This window comes from Acanthochromis polyacanthus, chromosome 13 (assembly GCF_021347895.1).
Source record: "Acanthochromis polyacanthus isolate Apoly-LR-REF ecotype Palm Island chromosome 13, KAUST_Apoly_ChrSc, whole genome shotgun sequence".
Lineage (NCBI taxonomy): Eukaryota > Metazoa > Chordata > Actinopteri > Pomacentridae > Acanthochromis > Acanthochromis polyacanthus.
The window spans coordinates 17,943,125-17,967,566 of NC_067125.1; the positions used below are offsets into that span (position 1 = coordinate 17,943,125).

Consider the following 24,442-nt stretch of genomic DNA (forward strand, 5'->3'; position numbering starts at 1 on the left):
GAAAAACCTGCAGCAAAGGGTCAAGAGGTGGATTTGAACTCATGATTGCTGTGTCAGGGACTATAGGGCCCGTTTATGGATTTCCTACTCAGCCTGTTGAACTACCAGGATGTCCTGCTCTTGTCTGTTCTTAACTTTAGTTGATAATCATTGATCCAATCCACTTCAGCCTCATGGTACATGCCCACAGTTCAGTTCAATTCAATTCAATTCAATTCATCCATCCATTCTCTATGCATCGCTTTATCCTCACTAGGGTCGTAGGGGGTGCTGGAGCCTATCCCAGCTGACTCGGGCGAAGGCAGGGGACACCCTGGACAGGTCACCAGTCTGTCTCAGTGCTACATACACAGACAAACAATCACACTCACATTCACACCTACGGGCAATTTAGAGTTATCAATTAACCTCAGCATAATTTTTGGACTGTGGGAGGAAGCCGGAGTGCCCGGAGAAAACCCACGTATGCACAGGGAGAACATGCAAACTCCATGCAGAAAGATCCCAGGCCCACCCCAGGATTTGAACTGAGGATCTTCTTGCTGCAAGGCGAAAGTGCTAACCACTACCCCACTGTGCAGCCCCAGTTCAATTCAATTCAATTCAATTCAGTTCAATTCAGTTCAATTCAATTCAGTTCAATACACTGCATAATAATGATATAAAGTGCAAAGAAGGTGCAAGTCTCTTCTTCCAGTCCCATAAACACCCACTGTGTAAAATTAACACACAATAACATAGAATTTAATTATCAAGTGCAGGCACAAATCTATAAATATGAACAGTGACAGTGGTAGTGCAGCACACAGAGGGAACATACAGGTTCCCTCTGTGACTGATGTTTGATTGCCACAATGCAGAGTCCAGTTCATAGCTACTGTATCAGTGGGGTATGGTGAGCTGACAGGTAATCAATTGGAAGCTGATGCAGTTTACATCCTCCAACAACGCAAACACCGGCTGTCCCTGATTGGATGAAAATTTCACTCATGGCATTACTACTCCTGGATTTCAAACTGAAACAAAACAGTGGCTTTAGGAAACTTTAGATTTTAGACAAATAGTTTACTAAAAGCTGTTTCTGAAAATGTCTTGCAGTTGCTAAATCCATATGGATTTTAGATCAGCAACAGTTATTATATAAGTTTTTTTCAGAAGTTTCTAGTAGAGAGTGGGAGCTGGTTTGCATAGTGTCTACTAATCCAGACTCAATTTGATGCAAAAGAACATCAGTGTGACACCCCATTTCTCAAAACACAACAGACAACCGATGAAATTATTGATGCTGTGGACATAAATCGTCCCTTTCCTTAGATAACATCATCACAGGCAAATGTATAAAGTAGTGGTGATGTTATACTCTAGTAGGAGCGATAAAGACACAGACAAAACTTGTAACTATAAAAACGTGTTTTTTTCCAAAGTAACTAAATGTGAAAGTAACTAAAAGCAGGCGACTTCACCTCTGATCACACAACCAAGCTGTGCCTACATCACTGCCGCTGCATGAGAAGTTCAATCACTGGTCAGGAAAAAAAAAGACTTGCTGTTAAATATCTGTTGAGTAAAATTTCTTAGCCAATCTAATCTCTCTCTTATTACGACATTATTTATTGCTTATTGGATCTCCATTTGCTACTCTAATGCAGTTGCTAGTTTACTCAAAGTCCAAAATTAGAGGCAAAATACCAGAGCAAAATAGCCTTAGCATGAACACTTGAATAAAAATGCATTAAAAAGCAAAGAAAATGTGAAGTATTACAAAACATAAATGAAATGTAAAATAGCAGTATATGACATTAGCATTGATCATTTTTATTTTAATCCTCAATAACTCTGCTGTTCTGCAGTGTGTAGTAATGTCAGTTTCCCGTTATTTCTGCTGGAATGACAGTGAAAAACACACTTGTTCCCTTCCTGCCAACTGCCCTCTGCACTGACTTGGACCTGAGGTAAATATTTGCAGGGTGGGCTGCACCGCTGCAGTGTGGATGGATCTGTCACACGCTGGTGCTGTCAGTTTGCACAGGGTTCAAAGATTAGTCTGAGCATGGCCACTCTTTGCTTATTGGAGGATGAGATTGCCTGCTTTTGTCCAGTCAGATATGTGATGTAGCAATGGAAGCAGAATCAAAACCTAACACTTGCATATTTCTAAATACTACAATTTGGTAGAAGTTAATGAATCCAGATATGTTAAATCAAGGACATATGTCCTGAACTGACCCCTTGTTGCTCAGTCATCTGTCAAATCACACCTAACTACTACTACTACAAGGAAGAAACACGCACACACAGTGAATTATTTACTAGTATGTGTAATCCACGGGACTGTGCACTGACACCGATTTGACAAGAGCTCCTTAAAATATCAATGCACTAAGCTTGTGCTCTTCTGTTTGTTGCATAACAGAGAAAATCTCAACGTAAAGCACTGAGCCATGATGATTAACAGGAATTAGTTTCAAGTAGGCTAGTGTGCGTTTCAGCAGTGATCAGGGAAATAGCAGCATCAGGACTGATCACAGCATATCATCGTTTGTCTGTCTGACAGAGGCAGACACACTGGCTGTAGCTTAGGTTCAAACTGTGACCCGACACTTATTGTGAACCCGGAAGCTCTGACAAGTGCTCACCAAAGTTAATCCAACAGATTAGTCTAAAGTGTTATGTTTTTACAGATTCAAACGTGAAGTCCAGTATTTGTGCATACAATGTTACGCTCTGTCCACATCAATACAGTTAAGTGTGCCTGCACTCTACACTACATATTCAGTAATAAAACAATGTGACAACATGCTCAGGCAAACATAGAGGAAATAAAAATATCTATAGATAATCCAACATGATTTTGTTTAGCAGCTATAACAGTTCATGTTAGATGAGCTAAACAGTTTGGTTGTTAGTTTAGTGGCTAAAACCAATATGTTTTAGGTTGGCGTATGGCCCCCTTATGGCTCTGGTTTGGAACAGTTGGCCCAGTTTAGCAGCCAGTACAGTTAGGGCCATGTTAGCTAATGGTTCAGTGGGTAGATAAACTGGGTTTTGGTTAGCTAACAAGTAGTTTAAATAATGACTCCGTTTAGCAGCCAAAATGGTGAAGTTCAGATTAGCTAACAGATCATTTTAGTAATCATACTTAGTTCAGGTTAGCTACTGGTACCTTTTACCCCCTACATTGACAGGTTCTGTTCTTCTAGAATAATTTATTAATGAACCTGATTTTAAGTGTTTTGGCTGTGAAACTGAATTACCTAAACTAGACCAAACCATTTAACTAATACATTGAACTGTCAGCTAACCAGAAAAAAACTGAGTCGTTAGATTGCTGCTAAACTGACCCCCCCTAGTCCTTAGTTTTTTCACTGAGCAGCTATCCTTGGATAAATTTTAGGTTTCAGGAAAAACGGTTGTAGTTGACCTTTGGCAATGTCAAAGTAAATTTGCAGCAAGGCCATATTTTAAATTGTAAAATAGGTTTGTGTCAAATCTGCGATGGACTTCTGGCTATTTTCATGGAAGATGTATCGCAAATGGTCACATCTCTTGACTTAACCCACTTTATTTTTCACCATGGAAAATCACCATATAACTTACCATGCAACCCACAACCTGTTTGTGCCACCGTTTGGGTTCCCAAAAAACCTCAAACTTGGCAGAAGGTTTCATTAGTCAAAAGTCCACCTCAAGTTTACTACAAATCTAACTGGCATGTGACCTTGCTGCAAATTTGTAGAAACATTGCCGAACACAACCACAACAGAAATGCTATCTACCATTACCAGTAGGATAAGTTTATTGTCTGGTAAACTGTGGGGAACATGCTTGGTATCTGTGGTAACTTCTCCTTATTGGCAGAATGCTGAATCAAGTTTGCCAGTAGTGGCTAAAATGGGCAAACATGGCAGCATTTTGTTAAAAAAACTATTTCTGTGCTGCATATTAACCACATGTTTGCTGCAAATAGGCCACAACCATTTATATGCTTTTGTTCAGACGTATTCTGGAACTTTTTGCCCTGCTACCTATAAAAGCTTTTACATAAAGTGGTAGTTTGTACAGACACTGACTGCTTTGACCTCAGAAGGGAGTGAAAGTTGGGTGATTAACGCACTGCGTAGGATGAACTGTGTGAGGAATGACAAATACTTCACATGTTTCATGAGTTTGGAAAGTAACTGACAGACATACTCGACTTCTTTAGAGTTAATGCATCATGTATCGTATTTTATTCCAATTACCAACAAATTCTTAAAGACTCCTGAAAGCAAAGTGATTCATTTCCCAGAGTTCATTAGAAGTTCAAATCACGCAGAATTCCTTTTGGTATAAAGCAATATTTCACTAAACTGCTAAGCCGGGCTGTCAGTGAAATTGAGTCAGTGTTAAGTTGAGAATTAACAAAACAGACGCTGTGATTTCCTTTCAACACCTTGAGGCTTGTAACTCATAACGTCGTCAATCTGCCATTAACGTCTTCTCTTACTGGGGAAGATTGTGAGCCTGTAGCCTCTTTTATAGCTCAGCATCCTGCCATTAGAGATAAAAGAGATTCTTCTCTTTGCATTTGTTTCCCTTTTTTGTACAGAGAATAATTAAACTGTAGTATAGGGCAATAAAATGCACCAAAGTGAAAGATCACTTTGAGTTTATTATAGCTGAATGCAGCTGCCGCCATGCCTGAACTGTCACTAATAAAGTGCTACGTTTCCTCTGACTTTTCACTTCTATGACCTTTACTCTGATCCATCTTAGCCTCTACACCTGTTGCCAAATTACAGATGGCTCCCAGACTGTCACCGCCTCACTACTAGATATTTCATAAGGTCCTGCTGTCCTCCTTGCAATCTCCTCTGCCCCATACATCACAGACATGACGTCTTGACTGTTGAACTGTTGGATCGTAGCTTCAGCCTCCTACCTGTGCAGACATACTTTTGTGATGGGAGATTCTTTGGAAACTCTCTTGCAGTTATTCTCAGTCTAAACAAAATGATGCTACTGTCTTGTGTGTAAAAATGTCTGCGACCAGCTGCAGTTGTGGATAAAAAGTTGGATCAGTTCAGTGCAGGTTGTCTGATCTGAACATCTGAACTCAACCACCTTTTCCAGAGCATGTTTGTGGAGGTTTTAGTCCAAGTTGATCATCTTCCTGTGAATAATGACACAATTTATTCTCTTTTATATGAGTTTTGGCTAGAACAGGCCATTTTTGGAGATAAAGTAGTAGCTTCTATGCAGAAAAGTCAGCTGTTCTGAGAAAAGAGCCAACACCACAGAGTAAGACAACTGTTTGATATTTTATTCAAAAGTAAAGAAGACATAACTCGGCTGACAAAGGCAGCCCGTTTTCCTCCCCGTCCATAGTCTTATCACAAGGTAGTACAGATGGCAGTGATGTCTGTCAGTCTGACCTGGGGACAGTCATCAGCTCAACACAAATAAAACAGGGAGAACTACGGTCTTCGTCCATAGCCTTTATTCGAAATTCTTTACATGTGAATCCTCAGACCCTGCCCAAACCCAGCTTTAGAGACTATAAATATATATATAAAAAAGGAAGTGTAAAAGAATTTTTGCAGTTCCTCCAAGAACAAAGAAAGCATTTACATTTGGGTCTCATTTTGAGGGCAGTCACCTTTTGTTTGAGCGCTGAAATGTCAAACGATAACATGATTTTTGACAATAATCATTCGTGTCAGGGACAGAGCCAAATTTAAACAGCAAGAATAGAGAAGGGTAAAAACAATCAGTGGCTGAATGAAATCAGGAAAGTCTGGATGATGACGGCACCTAGTAAAACACAGGCAAACGGCACAGAACAGACAGATGAGGGCAAACCAACCACTGCCTTATCAGTACACATATATATGTAGATATACACATTGCTGGCAACCTCACCAAACACTACAGTCAGATTCTCTTTTTTGTGGTGTAGTGGGTGTTGTTTCAAAAGTGAAATTGACTTTTCTGTAGCAGATTCCCTGCTCAGTTTCGAGAAGTAATTCGAAAAGCTTAAACATACCAGCACTGAGACGCACTATCCGTCCTTTAATGACCAGTGAGAGCATAAAGCAGTGAGAGTCAGGTGTTTAGGTAGCAGTGCTCTGACTGAATTCCTTGGAAAATGCTAGGACAAGAGTACTCAAAGTGCAGGAATAGAGCACCACCTGGTGACTGAACCAGGACACGTGCTGGAAAACCTTCAATTTCATTGAACGCACTTATTCCATCGAAGTGAACAGCAGGGCCATTATGTGTTTCTTACAAAATGTACAAGACACAATTTCTCGTGTGATTGAAAAGTAACGCGACGCCGACATGTTCTCTGTGCTGACTGAGGGAGCCCTGGTTCTACCTCGCAACTTTGCTGGATGTGATTAAGATCCACTAACAAGTTATCATTTACAATACCAAATAAAATGTGCAAAAAATATCAAATATTCAAAAATGCCCATTTTCTTAACAAACATCACATTTGCCGTTTTAAACACCGTTTACAAATGTTTATGCACATAATTTCATTAAAGTATGGTCCTGCAGCTGCTGGCATAATAGGTGCACTTCACTCAGGAGTGCAAACTGACGGATCATTTGAGGTACCGGTTCGTTTAAAGTGGCAGGGCACTACAGAGGAGGAAAAGGCTGCTCAGCTCTACAAGCCAAAAGAGACACTCCAAGTCAGGTCCCTGAAACATCTTGGCACCAAGAGCTGAGATGAAACTTTTTTTCTTTTTTTATATATTTAAAGTGATAGGACTACAAATGTGATCTGCAATTTTTGACAATAAATTTGAACATGGGCTGCGTAAACAAACAAACAAAAAGAAGTACTACAACTAGTAAAATCCTATCATGTTTATCTATAGACTTGCATTCAACCAAAGATAAATTTGGTGGCAAGATGTTTAGAAATGAGAGCGACTTACAGATGACAGGCATCAGCATTGTTAAGCAAAAATGAGTTTCAGATACACAGACATCATCTCTTGTAGTCGGTGAAAACATGATGAATTGACAGAGATGTGGATGGGGCAAACATGTGACAGCTAGATTTATTTATCCAGAAACACTGCAGTAAAGTGATGGCTTGACTAAACGCGCTGAGAGTGACAACAGACCGCTGATTACACTGCACTGGTGTTTGGAAAATGCAAATGTAAACAAAAAACAAAACAAAACAAAAAGCAGTTCACGGGACAACACTAACATCAAATTACACTTGTGTGAGGTTGTCAACTTGGAAGTGAAATTTAAATCGAGGAGTCTGAAGAGCTATGAAGACCTCCCCTCCATTATCTCAAGCATCTTATTTTTTCTGGGTTGAAAAAAACATCAAAGATAGTAAACATGTTTACAAATATAAATCAGTTTCTTCTGTTGTTTTTTCAAAATATGAACATGAATTCAGGAACACAAAAAAAATGTCCTTCTGAGGATTAAGTCCCGCTGGCTGTGGGAGGAGGAGATGGAGGTCTCGTGGTCATTTGTTGGAGGAGTGAGACTTTTTTTTTTTTTTTTTTTTTTTAAAGCAAATAGAGATGACTAAACAGCACCCTGGATTTCATGAGCGTTTCTGTCTCTTGGAATGTCGCTGCTGGCTGGACCGGTCTTCGTCGCTGCTCACCCCTCCAGCGTCGCCCCGGCCCCCCGGTGACGAGTTCTCCGTGTGTCCCGCTCGCCATCGCTATCCTGCTCCCTGTAATCCTTCCTGCCTGAGGTGGCAGAGGTCCGCTTACTTCTCCTCTTGCCGTTATCATCGTCTTCCTCCTCCTCTTCCTCCTCCTCCTCCTCTTCATCACTCTCACTCTCCTCATCCTTGCGTCCCCGACCACTTCTTGTTTTCTTTCTGTTTGATTTGCCATTTTGCATCTTCTTCTTGGCGTCATCTTGCTCTTCATCCTCCTCATCTGCCTCTTCGTCTTCTTCCTCTTCCTCTTCCTCCTCCTCCTCCTCCTCAGATGATGCAGGGGCTAGGCTGACACGCTTACGTGAGCGCCGCCGGAGGTAGCTGAGGCCGGGCAGCAGCTTCTGGAGCAGCTCGGTGAACGACTGCTCCGTCTTGACCATGCATGAGAGCACGGTGCTGCCCTGCTGGTTGTACTCCTCTGCATTGGAGAAGACCAGTTTCATGTCTTCCAGGAAATCCTGGGCGTGGCGGTACGAGTTTTGGCTGAACTTTCCCAGCATTGTCTGGAAATCCATGGGCTGGGAGATGATATCCAGGTAGTCCTCCGCCTCCTCTGGGGAAACAGGCTCCCTGAAAAGAGGGGAGAGCATGTGATGAGTCAAACATTAGACTGAAGATTATAGACCATAATAATTCATGATGGTTGAAAACTCTCAGGCAGATGGAAAAGGATAGTGATGTACAAAAAAAACAAAAAAAAACAAAAACAGTTTAGTTCTCAGGAACGAAAGAAACACCTGCAAAATATAAATTATTATATTCTTAAACTAAAGACAGATATGATTTTTGGCAATTCAGGACATCTTAAAGTTCTGCACTCTTTAAGTGACAAAAATTCACACTTTTCAGCTAAACCCAGCTGAACTGCAGGCTGTGTTGCCCCGAGACAACATGGAGACAAATATGTAAAATAAAAAATAATAGTAAAATATTTCTATGTATAGCCACCTTTTGTTCTATTGTTGGTATCACCTGCTGTACCTTGGAAAATGTTGTGCATGTTGATTTCAGGTTTTTTTTTTTTAGTTTTTGTAAGATATTAATTTAAAGAATTTCAATTTTTGTTTTTTTATGATTTATGGCACTACACCTGAGTCCCACTGCATTAAAGACAAGAGCTCTGTCTGCTTCTAGCCATAACTGTGCTGTTTCTGTGGCGGTGCAGCAATTTATATTGGCTATATTGGAGTTTAGACGGTTAAACGTTCACTGATTCTTTCTGTGTCTAATAATATGTTGCTAGGATGAAAGCACAAGCTTGAAAACTTCATTATCCTAATAAGGATAATTTGGGGATTCCAACAAATTGAATAAAACTTATGTAAACAAATTCTAAGCCTTCTTCATTCTCAGAATGGCCTTTTTTTGGACACAGATCTCTCCTATAATGGGATTAGCGCTTCAAAACCCCATCCATGACAAACACAACCCACACCTTAGCTGTGTATAGCAAAGGAATTAATCATTAGTAGCCATTATGATCACTGCCCGAAAAGAAACTCCGGGTGTGGCAGAAACAGGTGAAAACTGAAGGTGACTCAGAGTTAGATCAGCTTTCAGCAACAGAGGTCACAGTCAAATACTTCTGAAGAGCCGAAGAAGTGAATCGTAACTCCAATTGTTTCAACAGAACACTTGGATACAATAGGACAGAAATTTCAGTCAGGTATTTTAATGCAGGACTGGTTTCCACAGACAAATGCTTTCCCCAGCGGTGCAGGCGTACCATTAAGTACAAATAATGAATCGGTTGTTATTACAGTTGGCTTTCAGCTGATGTACACTACTGTTGATATTCATTGTTGCTAAGCAATCAAAGGGAGTCTGGCTTGATATGGACTCACTATGAGACTGAGTTTTAAAACACAAAGGTCATGTTCTGTGCTCACCTGAATGGCCAGCTGTAGCGGAATTTCATCAGTTTCTTGAGGATTTCCTCACACCTCTCCAACTCCAGCACCTGCCTACGCACTCCTGTCTGGGAACTAAGTCGCACCTGCAGAAAAAACAAACACAATTAGAAGGAAACAAAACGTAACAGGTTTATTGTATTGTTGTATGCTCTCAATGACAATTTTTGATCACAAATTTCGGTAGGTTTCTGAAAAGACGTTTTCTTTAGTTGTTGAAGCAAGTGCTCCTGTGATTCCTTACCAGTTCGTCAATGTCTGCAGGGCTGTTGGGGCCTGTCCTCTGCTTGCTGCTCTGATTACTAGAGGAGGATGGCTTCTTAGATTTACTTTTGGAGCTCTTTTGCCGAGACGAGGACTGTTTATTCTTTTTCCTTGGTCTCACTGTAGAGCAAAACAAAGAGATGAGAACAGCTTAAAAGACAAAAAGTGGACAGTCAGATGTGCACAGTCCACTTCTACTCATGAAAATTAATACTGGTATAATTAATGCTTAAATGCTACGTTGTTAACCGTTTGAGGTTGATCAAACTGATCCCAGGCCATCATGGACTGAATACTAGACGGTGAGAGCCTCACGCTAGAACTGAGAAAAATAATAAGCTCTTAGGTGTGCTAACATCCTCTCTTGATCTGTTCGGCATCGATGCACTAAACTTCTTAATGGTTATCCTTGACATGCAGACCTGAACTGACAGAGGGGATCATCCTGCCACATACTCTGAGTGAAGCCAGAGTGAGACATTCAAAGCTTCAAAGCAAGGTCCAGACCTGAGCCGTGCTACATGACAACACACAGACAATAGAGACAGAAAGAGGACAAGGGCTAAAAATTCCCCGTCAGCATTCCTCTCGTTCCCAACAATTAGCACCAAGGACGCACTTTTCCAAAACCGACTGAGGTCATTTTTTTTTTTTTTTTTTTTTAAATCACCCCACTTATTATATTCTACTTTTGTTACGTGCCTCAAGTTGTAAACTAAAATGCCGCTGATAACCTGGACTGATGTTACATTGGACCCTTTTCACTACCATTTGTTCACCGATTTGTGACATGAGTCAAGGAACTCAGATTTCATTTTCTCTCAAACACTCACAGCTGTGTCCCATGGCTTTGTAGTCATTGTCTTCCTCATCCTCTTCATCTTCCTCAGATTCCTCCTCCTCAGACTCCTCCTCACTCTCCTCTTCATCTGTGTCTTGGTTATAGTTTCTGCAATAGAAAAGTTAAAAAATGTTAATAATAATAACTTTATTTGTATAGCACCTTTCAGAAGAACGTTCACAAGGTGCTTTGACAGGTAGAACATGGTGATAAAAGCGAAATAAAAGAGAAGCTTAATGGAAGGCATGTCTATAAAAGTGGGTTTAAAGAAGTGTTAACACAACTGATGAAGAAAAGGACAGATAAAAGTAATCAAACGTATTGGTTTTAGTGGTAGCTGATAGTGGTGGAGCAACTGTTCTGATGTGTGCCTGTGTGTGGAGCAGAACAAACCAGTTCAAAATAAGTTAATAAAAAAAACACATGGCAAACTAAGAATGATTACAGCTCTGATTTGCTTTTAGCCAGCACTTGACCTTCGTAGAGAAAGGTTTTAAATCTGTGATTAATTTGATATCGGTTGGTAATGAATTCCAGAGTTTAGAGCCTCTAAAAGAGAAAGCTGACTGTCCAAATGCTGACTTACATTTTTGTATGCTACAGTTTCCATTCACCTTGCTTCTTGTTACTCTGCTGCTGTTCTGTCTTTGAATAAATTTGGATAAGGGTTCGGGGGCAAGATTATTAATACATTTGAAAAGTAATTTAAGGAATGAAAACTGCATGAAACTTTCAAAGCTCAATAGATTTTATTTTTTCAAAATGTGGGAATGGTGCCAATGGATGGGTTTTTTGTCCGTTACTTTAAGGGCTTTATTATACAAGGATGACAGACTTGATTGTTGAAGGTGAACCCTGGGTCCAAACTGTCATACAGTATGAGAAATGAGAAAAGATCATAGAGTGCATAAATATCTGAGCTGCCTGAATTGGTATGTACTGCCTTATTAATTTAAAACAGTTCAGATTACTTTTTACTGATTTGGCGATTTTCTTCACATCTTTATCAAATCTGAGCTGTGGATCTATATGGAGAACAGGCAGCACAAAGTGGGCAGTTACCTTGAGCGGGAGCCACGTCTGGCTACGGTGGGCTGGCAGGCCGGACACAGCCACTCTCCAGCAGGGATGCGGTACAAAGCCGGTCGCAGGCAGAACAAGTGGAAAGCCTTGTTGCACTCATCACAGAGGATAAGTTTCTCATCATCACCTGGAAAGAGATGAAGTGAGCCATAAGACTGAGTTAATGCTTCAGTTGGACTGTATTTCGTATTTTCACTGTCATCTTGTTCCTGTTCTACACTCCCTAGAAAGACTAACAAATCTCTGGTATACTGTCCTTGTGTGTCTGTGATCAAGTTGTCACTGTCCTCTTATCACGACTGGTTCACCTGTGGGCCTGCGGAGCTGTCGGCTCTGTATGTAGACCTGCCTGACACTACTAGTCTGCTTTGCTCTGAGCCTGCAGCTGCTGCCCTGTCTGGATCTGGGCCTAGACTCCATCAGTGTCAGCACAGATGAGTTCTGCCTGAGCACTAGACAGGAAGCAGAAAACCATTTGGGTAGTGCAGCACTGCTTTACTCAAACAGGACCGACCATCAATGATTTTCCAAGTTTATACACATGCAACAGCACAGTAGTTGTATTGTAAAAGCATGAGAGGAAAAAGGACAAGCTATATTTCTGTAGGACATTTCGTTCTCTCTCACACAGTTTGTTTTTGAACTGCATGTAATTACAGTCAAAACACCAAAAGCTCAGTGACAACAAAAATCCTTCCTAAATCAATATAATCATAATACCCTGTATGCACACTTAATTACTTACTGACTTTGTGACCAAAAGAGTGAGACAGAAGTGGAAAACACTGCTAACCTTTCCTGCGGCAGACTTTGCAGCGAGCGTTCTCAGCAGACATGTCCCATTTTATGCAGGCGTCCAGCATTCCCAGCAGCACATGCATCCGGGAGAAGGTCTGGGCCTCTCGGATGGCCGTCCTCCACTTCTCTACTGCTGTGGCTACCTAAAAGGTAAAGTTCAACATTGCACTGCATTTAACCCTCGTGTTGTCCTGCGGGTCAGACTGACCCGTTTTAAAGTTTGAAAATGTGAGAAAAAATGTATTTTCACAGTGAAACTTCTGATGTCCACACTTTCAACATTTTTGGGAAATTTTTGAACACTTTTTAGTGGAGAAAAAGAAATGTTAAAAATGTTTCTTAAGAACATTCACAAAAAAAAAAAATCTACAAAAATTGTTTTTTATGAATGTTCTTAAAAAATTGTTAGACGTTTTACTGACATGTAATCACTTTAGATATTTTTAGGATTTTTTTTGGAGATTTTTACTCATTTTTTTATAAAATACAAGAATTTTCTTGCCAAATTTGGGGGATTTTTTTTAAATAAACCTTTTCAGGGAAACCTTTAAGGAATTACTGGAATTTTCTTCCTAAATGTTTTGCAAGTTTTCAGAAATTTGGGGAATTTTTTTGCTGATTTTTAAAAAAAAATTTCAGAAAAGGAAAACAATATTTTTTGATGAAGACAGCAGGAGGGTGAACAGACGGCACTAACAGACTTTAACTGTATTCACTGACTGAAAACCGAACAATAACTCTTACCCTGGCCTCTTCTGCCAGCCTCTTCTCCTCGTCCACCTCTTCAGTCTTGCTGCTTTCTTCCCCTCCGTGCTTTCTCTTCTTTTTCTGCTTAGGAGCCATGAAGCCCTGCAGGAACTTTTTGATTACACAGGCCTGAATAGTGATGATACACTCGCCGAAGTCTTTCAAGCTCTCCATGCCTTTCAACTGTTAAGAGAATGAAGTAGACAAAGAGTTTTGAATTACAAGTCAATTACAAAGCTTTGTGCAAAATGCAGACGTACAAGATGAGCTGTAAAATGAGTGGCACTTATAATAAAACATTAGGTACTTCACAACAAAGACAGTATAATCAAACCACCGTTCAAGTGTTGGCAGTTTTAAATGCTTGTGTACATTATTAGTGCTTGCATAGACAGAAGATTTATAAAGTCATGCATGGGTTTGCTTTTGCACCATCCTCTTTCAATCAAATGTTCTTTCTCCTCTGACATTTAAGGAAAAGCTTAAGACATACGTGCTTTCAATGGCTTTTAGTGGCCCTCGAGGTCTAAATATTTTAGTATTTTATATTTATTTTACTTTAGCAGTTGATCTTACATGTTATTCTGTTTTGTCTTTTTTCCTTAGTATTTTAGACGTCTTTTACCAGCTTGATCCCGTTTTCTATTTTGTCTGCAAATGTTTCAGCTTTAGTCTACTTTACGTCACGTACACTTTGGTCAACTTTGGTTTTATTAAAATATTGCAATACCAAAAATAGAAACTTTATATGATTAAGTGTAACAGAATTATACATGCAAATAAACCTGTAATGGTTAAAACAAAGCTGCCCTTAAAAATGTACCACACTTGGCATTAAACATTGTAGCTCCACAATACGTTTTCACGCAGCTACACAAACTCACTTGATCTTCGATGTCTGTGTTGTCATCCAGGTATCCCAGACCGCCCTTCTGGAGTCGTGAGGCGACCTCCTGGATGTCACCGCGCAGATATTTGAGCAGCTCCGAGGGGCCATCACACGTCCTGAGGCCCACTTTGCCCTTACGGGTCAAATGGATGGAGTGAATGATGTCCTGGTACCTGAAACAGGGAGGGGACAGCTTTGTATTCAGTTTCACAATCTCTTCATCACCATTGCTGCTTTAACAGGTTGGTTTCAAAAGCACAGTAACACAGTTTTATTCTAAAGTTTTCTCCACAATCTACTGCTGCTGCTGGTTTTACTTCTAACACAACCAAAGTTGAATTTCAAAACAAGTTTTTTTTTTTCTTTAGAATGGACACTAAGCAAAACTCAACAGCATTTGGGACATTTTCTCCATCAGATCGCTGACAGTTGGTCTAACTACAGGACTGGATAGTTTTATACACCAACAGTCATGCAGTTTGGAGACACCTTCTCATTCAATGCTTTTTATTTCATTATTTTATACATTGTAGAATAATACTGAAGACATAAAAGCTATGAAAGAATACATATGGAATTATGTTGCAAACAAAAAAGTGTTTATCTTCAATTTTAATCTATATTGTAGAAAATAACACAAATAAACAAAAAGCATTGAATGAGAAGGTGTGTCCAAACTTCTGACTGTTAGTGCATGTTAAGATCATTTTTCCATATAAGAGTTTAATCACCTGCTTTGGATTTTTGCCTTCAGTTCACTCTCTCTGACACCCTGAGGATGAAGACCTTCCACCAGTTCTTCCAGCTCGGGTATGTTGTCACATATGAACCTGGATTCAGAGGCAGGAAAGTTAGAATGCAGCGAAGATCAAGAACAGAACAGGATGGAATGAATCAAAGTGAAAACAGGACAAAAACAGAGAGACAGGCTCTTACCAAAGGTTCTGTCCCTGTTTAGGAACAGTAGTTTCTATGCAGACCTCTGCTGCTGCTCCTGGCTGGGCTCCTTCACTGACAGCACCATCTATACTTCCATCATCCTTTTCAGCTACTACAAAAGAAACAATCATTTATTATCCAATATTTACAGATATATGTATTTTATGACTAAAAGGAACAAGATACTTTTTGGTCAGGATAACCTGAACTTTAGTTGGTGTACCTTGTGAATCGGGAGCAGCAGCTGCCTCAATGTCCTCTTCGTCCTCTACTTCAGGCTCTGCTGGTTTTTCCTCTGGTTTTTCCTCTGGGGGAGGGGTGAAGCTGTAGTCGATGCTTTCATGCACCCAGCCTTTCTCAATGTACAGACCAGGAACCACATCAGAGAAAAGCCAGTACCTGAACAAAAACATCACACACCTGTGGTTAGAATATTCCCGAGTAATACAAAAAATGTACGTGCTTTATTAATATGCTGTTCATTCTTTAACTTCTGCCAAAAACAGCTCTGACCCACTAAGGCAAGACATCTGAAGGTGCCCTGTGACATGTAGCACCAAGATATTAGAAGATTCTTTATATCCTGTAAGATGTGAGGACTGCACAGTAGGTACACATGGCTGCTGCCCATTAGCAGGCCATAGGTTTAGTCATTCTGACCCAGTCATACGGGCAAAACAATCTGACTCTTGTCAAAGTCACTTGGGTCTTTACACCTCCTGGACCAACAATGACAACCATATGAGCATTTACCATTTAATATATCCCAGACTTTGACATCTGTTGTTGTAACGAAACAATCAGCATTATTGGGTGATTTTTATGTTTTGGCTTGTCTGTGTGTAATCTTCAGCCATCTGGTGCAGAACCAACCTGTTATGATTTCTGTCGGTACCCAGTGGGGCTCTGCGCATCACGAGCCTGGCTTTGGTTATTCCATCCTGAAAGGCCCGTTCTACAGAGGCTCTCTGTCGGCGCATCCGTTCCTCTTCAGCTTCCTTCTCCATGCGCTCTAAAGACAATAATACATTAACATAAAGAAATCATGAATTTCACTGAAACAACATTCTAACTTTCATAGTTTAGCTCCAAATGTCACTAAAAGATTAGTGTTGGAACAACAATATTCTAAGGAAACAAAATCATGATTCATTTTGGGTGTAACGGTACACAAAAATCACAATTTGATATGTACCGTGGCTTAAAGATTATGATTTAGTTAATGGCACATCAAAAACAAAAAATGCAAAACACTAAATTGGTTCATTTTTTAAATATTTAACACTAGTTTCCTCAACAAACTATGACTGTCGTTGAGTCTGTAAATACTGCTACAACTGGCAACCTACTACTAAAAGTCAAATTTACAAGCGTAAATCAAAATATTCTTTCAAATAAATATAGAAATTAAACAATAACCCATTAAGGTGCAGCATTTAGCAAATTAACTGCACTTAAACTGTACAATAATTATATAAACTGCTCCTTTGAAAGTCTGAATTGTTGGCAAGTCTGCCTAAATGCCATGAGGAGCTGGGTTTGCACTGGACTCACTGTCTTTCTTGTATCACTGATGTTGATGCCTTCTCAAATGAGACCGCAAGTCTGATGTATAGCCAGCTACATATCCGATCACACTTGAACAATGCTGGCATTCAGTTTTCATCCGATCCACCTGTTCTTGTCCATCATCACTGTAGTTCACTCAGAAACTGTAGTATTCCCAAACAGCTGACTTTAATGTGCACATGGGCTCAACTAACATGTGTTCCTTTGCTAAAGTTGCAGGAAGGGAAACACCATACTGAAAGTTTTCCATACAAATACTGTACTGTTACACGTCACACAGTATACTGACAATTATTTTCAAAGAAGCACATTTTCAAATGGATGACCTACTTCAGTTCCTGCAACAAGTTTACCTTTGTTCTGTCTGTCCATCTCCTCCTTTTCCTTCTTGGCCTGCATGGCCATCAGCCGCCGACTCTTCACTGAGCTGATCATGTCGTCAGGCTCTGGCTCTGGCTCCACCTTCACTTCTTTCTTCTTCTCCTTCTCCTTCTTTGCACCACCCTCTTTTTTCTTCTCACCTTTGATTCCACACAAACAGAGCAAAAATCAATATACTACAATCAACTTGTATTTGCACTTAAAAATTAGAGATATTATTTGAGGGACTAATTATGATAACTATGTTAATGCGTAACAGGTTTAGTATCCTGTGGAGATTATAGGGGTTTTGTTGTGTAATTAAATGAGCAGAGAAAGACTGAAATTTCAGAACCTACGGTGTTAAATCTCATCCTCTGAATACATATCTAAGTTGTAACTATAGGTAAAACTCTGATGATCCTGTCTACCTTTGCTCTCCATCTCCTTTCGCATCTTCCTCTCAGCCTTTTTGCGGTCATTGACTTCTTTCAGCATTGCCAGACGCTCCTTCCACAGCTCAGCAGACCGTTGCTGCATTGCATCAACATGGTCCTCCACTGAGTATGTCATGAGGATGCGGTGGCACAGTGCCACCAACAGGGTGACCTTCTCCTCTGGGCTCAGCTCAAACACTTCGATTGTCTCAAGCTTGTCCAGGAACTCGCTGGTCACCACATCATCAAAACCGCCCACAGCCCCCGAATCCTCCGAGCCCTGGCCGCTCTCCTCACCGTGAGCGTCACATGGTCGCAGGCACAACCGTGCCAGCTCTGAGGCAGAGTGCATGGTAAGGGGGATCTCAGATAGGGGCATGTCAAGTTCACTGTAGCCTTCAGCCAGCTCATCCTGCAGCAGCGTCTGGAGCAGCACCACCAACACACGGTTCAAGTAGAGGAAGCCAGACCCTTCCCCGACCAGTGCTTCCATCAGAGCCACTGCTGTGATGGGATACTGGTCTTCTGGCATCAGCAGCCCTGCATAACAGCTGAGGAAGTCCACAACCATGGCCACATTGCCAAACAGGGTGTTGGGCAACCCCTCAGGCATGTCTACAAGCTTGAATGCTGGCAGGGTCTTGCCACATTCGATCTCTTGGTCCTCGTATCTACGTGACTGTTCGCGTCGAACCAGCATCTCCTTCTCGCGTCTCTCCTTGGCCTTTTCTCTCAGTTTCTCTTTGAGTTCCTCCCGTTTCTTCTTCATCTCCTCCTTCCTTTCCTCTTCGCTCATGGCTGCCCATCGCTTCTTCTGTTCCAGAAGCTCCCAGCGTTTTTGTACTAGTTCCTTGAGCTCCTCTGGCAGACGGCCACGGTCATCAGAGGACAAGGTCTTGGCAGCTTTGGAGATGAGGGAGGAAAGGAAGTTCTTTTTATCCTCTTTACCCTTGTTCTCCTTATAGTAACGGAGGAGGTGAAGAGCCATCGGGTGCAGTGGTTTCCCCAGTTTAGGCGTGCCCTTGCTAGTACTCCGGGCTCTCTTCTTAGGGCTCCCTGCAGGAGTGCTCTTAGCCAAATGTAACAGAGTCATCTGCTTCATCTTTGGTGTCTTAGCTCCAGCTTTACCGTCCTTTTTAGAGGTTTTGAGAACATTGAGCTTCTTATCGCCGCTCTTTCCAGTTTTCTTTCCCTCCTTCTTGTCCCCAGACTTTTTGCCAGATTTAGGAGTGGAGGGAGCTGAGCTTTTGCCTTCTCCTTTCTTAGGAGTTCCAGAGTTCTTTACCTTGAGAGGAGAACCATTCATTTTTATTTTCTGAAATACAGACACAAGAACCCATTAAGTAAAACTTTGACTTTTAGCGGATATGTCACATATTATATCTTAACTGAGACTTCATAATGTGTATATAATCCAGCTAACCTGCATGTGGCCCCAGATGGTGGGACTAAGCGGCATGCCTAAGGAATCTTTCTTCTTTTTCTTCTTCTTCTCTCCCTTCTCATTTCCTGAATCTTCTCCTGGAGTGTCAGTGGTCTTAGGCCTCTTGTTGGGTTTACCCTCTGGAGATGTCAAGCTCTTACGCTTTGTGGAGGGATTCTCTGCCAAAAACTTTGGACAAAAGAAAAAAACAAAATGAGCAAGGATCACAACATTTCTAAATCAAATGATATGTGACAAATAATGTGTATTACCTTATGTGGATCAAGAAGAAAGTCACTGAATTTGCTGGGTAGGTTAAATTTTTTCACCAATTCATCTTCAACCACCCAGGGAGCACTCTCTCCTTTTCCCAGCCTCAGAGCATAGTGCCTGATGAAGTAGCGCACAATCTCCTTGGTCGGAGGACGCTCTGTTCTATAAAGACTGTCTGCTGGGACATCACTGATCACCTATGGCAGAAATCAAGGGGAACATTTTGTGTCAGTCTTAAAAAAACAAACAAAAACAAAGTCTGTGAATACACTAAAAGCACAAGAATCACACATGTAATTTGGAGACATCAGTTCTAGACAAGGATGCCAAAAATCATCAGTAACAGCACAAAATAATGATAAAATTTAAAAAACTAAAATAAATAAGTAAAGACAAACGCTTGCTGAAAAAGAAATCTTTACATTTGTTCAATGCTGATGTCAAGACCAACAAACCTTATCCTCATTGATGAGCTTCACGTCGTACTTATGAGGAAGGAATTTAGGCATTGCCCATTTCTTCCGCTCCTCTTTCATGGCTGTGGAAGGTTTCCTGGGAGAACGACGTGCTCTGTCACCTGCCAGGAAAGTAAAACATATTTGAAAAAGACAACTCTTTCTAAAAAAAACCAAAACAACTTTTAAACTAAAATGCAACTTGGTGAAATAGGGAGAATAGGGGCAAATGAAAACACAGATCTAGGCCTGCTTGATCAAACAACATTCCCCACACATCTGTGGTCTTATCCCATTGCAGACTACTATCAGAAGTGACTACAACTCACTTAGACTCTCCCTCCTGTTCTCTTCCTCTCTGGGAGGCGGCTCCTTCCTCTGGTTTTCCTGGCTTGCGTTTTCCTTGTCGCTGGATGGAGAGTCACAGGCACCTTCGAGCTTCTTCTCCCCTGGCTCACCCTCTGGGTTTTCTAGGGGATGGATCTTTACCACCTTCACTCGCAAACTTTTGTCCTTCCCCACCTGAAATGTAAAAGTCTTCTGAGTCTTGCGTGTTTAAATACACCATTACAACACCTGCTTACCATTGCACTACCACTACAGAAGGCTATGATTTCGATGTGGCATTATAATAGACAGACTTAACTGTCGTAAAATAAATGGTCTGTATTTATATAGCGCTTACTATACCTGAAAGGTACCCAAAGCGCTTTACAAGATATGCCACATTCACACACTGATGGCAGAAGCTGCCATGCAAGGCGCTAACCACGACCCATCAGGAGTAATTAGGGGTTAGGTGTCTTGCTCGGGGACACCTCGACATGAGCACAACGGGCCGAGGATTGAACCGGCAACCCTCCGGTTGCAAGACGGCCACTCTACCCACTGAGCCATGCCACCCCATAAAATATTTGTGTATGAATCAAATTTTTAATTGCTTTTCAGCTTCATGGCAGGCAAAAAACATCTTTTTGGTGACAAGAAAAGGTCTAACTCAATAGTGAAAGAAATGATGTATTATAACTTCCATATTTCATAACAAGCAACTCTATAAAAAGTCAAACTGACCACGAAGTCACACTCTTCCCCGACTGCATACTTGGTGAGGATTTCCATCCAGGCCATTTCCACTAGTTTGTCTAAAGACACTGTGTTGTGGTGGACCATTTCGAGGACTGGCTTCTCAAACCACTGGGGATACTCCTCTTGGAGGCTGTGCATGAAACATGATCAACAGTTAGCACAAAAAAAAGAAAATAATGTGAAGAGTGAAGTTGTCGTAGAACCCCTTCATTTTGTGCTACAGGGTTGGTATGACACACTGCTGATTACATGGTTTCTTTTACAGTGTCTGGATCCTTGGGATGCATCTACCACAGAGAATGGAGTGTTAAATAATAAAGCTACAAAAGGCTGTGAGTGGCCAGTAGGGGGAGTAAAAGCTCTTGGCTGATATAATTAGACAGTGCTTAAATACAGCTCATGATCCTAAGTGACTTGAGCCCTGGGCAGCTGAGCATTGTTCTGCACAATCTTTGCTGTGACATCTCCTTGGACCACATATGCAATATGATTCACATGTACAGAGTTTATGTTTACCTGCCTTGATATAAGTGGATTGAAAGAGATCAGGTGACCTATTGTAATCTTTTTTTTCCTCACTAGTTTTGTTTCTCTTTTCCAGATCAGGCTAAGAGAACTCTCATCAGGACATTGCTGATACAAGGATGACTCAACCACACACCCTGTAAATAGAATGAGAGGAGGAGCACCACATTTATCCAATCATAGCAAAGCAGTAAGCCTTGTGACCTTCACTTGGAGAGTATGGTTTATTGTCAGCAGTACTGAACTTATGTTAGAGTGGCCAATCAGTATATTTTGACATACTGTATCTTAACAATTAGCAGTGGTTTATATAAGCACAGATTTATAGGGGATCAGAGTTCTACTGGACATCTGGATACAAAGCATCTCCACCTATCGAGCTGAGTCATACAACAGCCTTTATAGGCTACAAACTAATCGACAGGGAATAGACTAATGGTTGATATATCACTAGTTGGATGACATAATGAATGGGGACATACAAAACTCTGGATAATACTAACAGTTCTGTGACTTCTTGTTCCTCTTCCCATGCTTCCTTGTGTGTGAGCTGGAGACTTCCTGTGCTCTTGCAGGTCCAGATGCGTTCACTGTACCTCTGCAAGCGTGCCTCATATTCTCTGAAAACATTTTGTCAAGGAAATTGCAATATTCACATGTAAACAGACTTGTTAAAAACGTTTTGCTTATTAACAGCAAGCAAGACGTGTCACCCATTGATGTCAGTGATGATAGTCAAAAGAAGGGACATACAGGATACAGACAATTCAGAACAAAAGCAAACTACATGGCTACACAGAGAAAAAAGAAGTCAGAAATAGCACTCACCACCTTAAATGAAAAGATGTTCTACCTAAAACTTAACATTTGTATAGGTAGTCGATGAGTCTCAAAAGTTTAACAGTACCTATTGCAAAATGATTGTAAACATAATAGTAAAGACAACTGCTTTCTCAAGTGGAGTTCTTAGTGTTACCACAGACGGAACATTATCAAAAAGTAGATGGGAGGCCTGTGCTGTACACAGCTTTCTACTAACAGTGCAGAAAGACTTCAGTTGAAACACACACAAACAACTAGATGGATATCACTACAGGAATCTAACTGTAAAATAACTTTTTTTAAAATACGTAGGAAGCCGTACCACCCTTAGCTCTAGCTGAGTTTTTAACATTGGGCGGACATAACCGGCTTTATAACCTTGCTGACAGTTACGGACCTTTGGCGTGTGAAGCGCTCATATAAACAATCTGTAAACAAGTACGTGAAGTTATCCAACTACTACACCCGAAGAAACCCAACTGCCAAAAAATGCCGAATTAAATCAGTCTGTAGTTGTCAGTCAGCTGTTGTCATAGCTTGGCAAACTCCAAGATACAAAATGTACCGGCAACGAAGGCAAGTTAGCTGTAAAAAGGCTAATGTTAGCAGCTAAATGAAGGCAACCGAGCAGCGGCTTCAGTCTGTGGAAGCAGACGACGGGCTATTGTGACATAATGGGATACCTAACCTTAGCAGCATGCTAGCTAACCCTATTAGCATTAGTAGCTGACAGGGAGGCCGTGTATGATGAAAGTGAAAGACGTCTTTTAGCACCTTTTGACATTAAACAGAGCACGACAACGATCCTATGTGCTGTTTAAATTCTTATCTATTTGCTAGCTTAGTTAAACAGGCAACTAATAGCTGCAATGAGCTGATTATCAGAGCTGTGTGAATGTTAGCTAGCAGGGTTGCCATCCAGTGTAAACTGTACATGCGGGGAAACATTTAACGGCTGAACAAATTTCATGTAACGTCAAATTTGGCACTTTAGCTAGTTCTATAGCCTAGTGCATGTGACCACGGGAACATCTATGTTGCTAACCAAGTAGACACATTCAGCTATCTAGCGTACCGGGTGGCTCGATAAGTCGAGACTGAGCATCAGCATCATGTTAAAGGATACTCTTTGTTCCTGAAGGCCTCCTTGGTGTGCTCGATGATGTAGACCTCCTCTCCCGGGCCTGGTGGCTCGGCTAGCGGCTTAGCCAGTGGGTACGGTTTCCGGCCCAACAGCGGTGCCATTTCAATTTCAAAGGTGGCACGAGTGCCGAATGTAAAAATAGATCTTCTAGTGACAAACTAGTACAACAATACACGATGATATATCCGTAGCATGTATCCAAGTGCCCGAAATATCAAAACCGAACGGTAGCACGTCTCACGTTACCGCCGGCAGGCCCGGCACTCAACGTGTAGCAGCTAGCTGACTAGCTAGCAGCTTGGATTGCTATCTCGTTGCAAAACAATAACAGTGCGCTTCTTGCCACCGGCCTCATCGCAACATTCGCCGCTCCTCCAGCAGCGGTGCCATGTTGGGTTTTCTCACTGTCTTTAAATGTAAAACACGTTGCCGCACTTGCTTCCCAGGATAGTTGTTAAACTTTCAGCTCCTTCACATGAAAGGATGCAACCCACACCTACACAAACTCGCGGCAACAGCCAAAGCTCGGTTCAGCGGGAGGTCTGGCGCGCTGTACAGTCCCAATGAAAGTCTGTGCAAATTAGGCCTGCTCTCGTTTAAACTGTATCTGTGGCATGGTCGTAGTGTCGGAGCCTCTTGTTATCGACAACAGCGCTAGCAAGTTACGAGAGAATAACCTGAATCAATCAAGAGGTTAATTCCTTGTCGAAATGGCGGGAGTTTCTAGTCCACCGGCACAATCCCGTACACCCTCAGAACTCCGTTTCCCCGGCAGCAAGCGGCGTCGCAAGCAAGTCCCGCCCCCTCACCACGCTTATTGGCTGCCTCGGTGAAGCGCCTTCGTCGAATCGGTCGACTCGTCTCTGATTGGCTGATGCGGCCTGTCTATTGTCAGCATGGGAACACCCACTTCAAATAAACCACGCCCGCAGATAATATGAAACACAAGCTCAGCTGATGACAATAAAAATGGAAGGGGGAAATTAAACCAGCAATAATAAAACATATTGCAATCGTTTCGTAATGATTTTTTGAAAACTAATGTGAAATCCAATTCTTCTTTGAATTATCACATTCATTTGTAAACCAATTGTCCATGTGTCATTGTGATCATGCCTGATTAGACAATAGGTTACCCTGAGTAGACCTGCCTTTGTAATATAGTAATGACTACTAGGTAGTATCGT

At 41.3% G+C, this 24,442-nt stretch overlaps 1 protein-coding gene across 3 annotated transcripts; it reads right to left on the minus strand.

The window, feature by feature from the left end:
- Positions 1–5,281: 5,281 nt before the first annotated feature.
- On the minus strand, positions 5,282–24,039 carry baz1b (bromodomain adjacent to zinc finger domain, 1B). 3 transcript variants are annotated; one of them, XM_022207659.2, is made up of 21 exons: positions 23,238–24,039; positions 21,793–21,909; positions 20,750–20,894; positions 20,008–20,200; positions 19,679–19,800; positions 19,223–19,420; positions 18,951–19,139; positions 17,522–18,812; positions 17,084–17,251; positions 16,035–16,173; positions 15,385–15,560; positions 15,159–15,273; positions 14,954–15,052; positions 14,218–14,395; positions 13,331–13,516; positions 12,582–12,729; positions 11,768–11,915; positions 10,698–10,813; positions 9,845–9,984; positions 9,580–9,686; positions 5,282–8,260 (listed from the first exon to the last, which is right to left on the minus strand). In XM_022207659.2, the coding sequence occupies exons 1-21, from the start codon at positions 23,354–23,356 to the stop codon at positions 7,624–7,626; spliced, it is 4,731 nt and encodes a 1,576-aa protein (XP_022063351.2). In that variant the 5' UTR covers positions 23,357–24,039; the 3' UTR covers positions 5,282–7,623. The 3 variants fall into 3 exon arrangements, with proteins under 3 accessions (XP_022063351.2, XP_022063350.2, XP_022063349.2); XM_022207658.2 differs by having other exon boundaries at positions 15,159–15,270; positions 17,522–18,842; XM_022207657.2 differs by having other exon boundaries at positions 17,522–18,842; positions 23,238–24,038.
- Between the last annotated feature and the right edge of the window lie 403 nt (positions 24,040–24,442).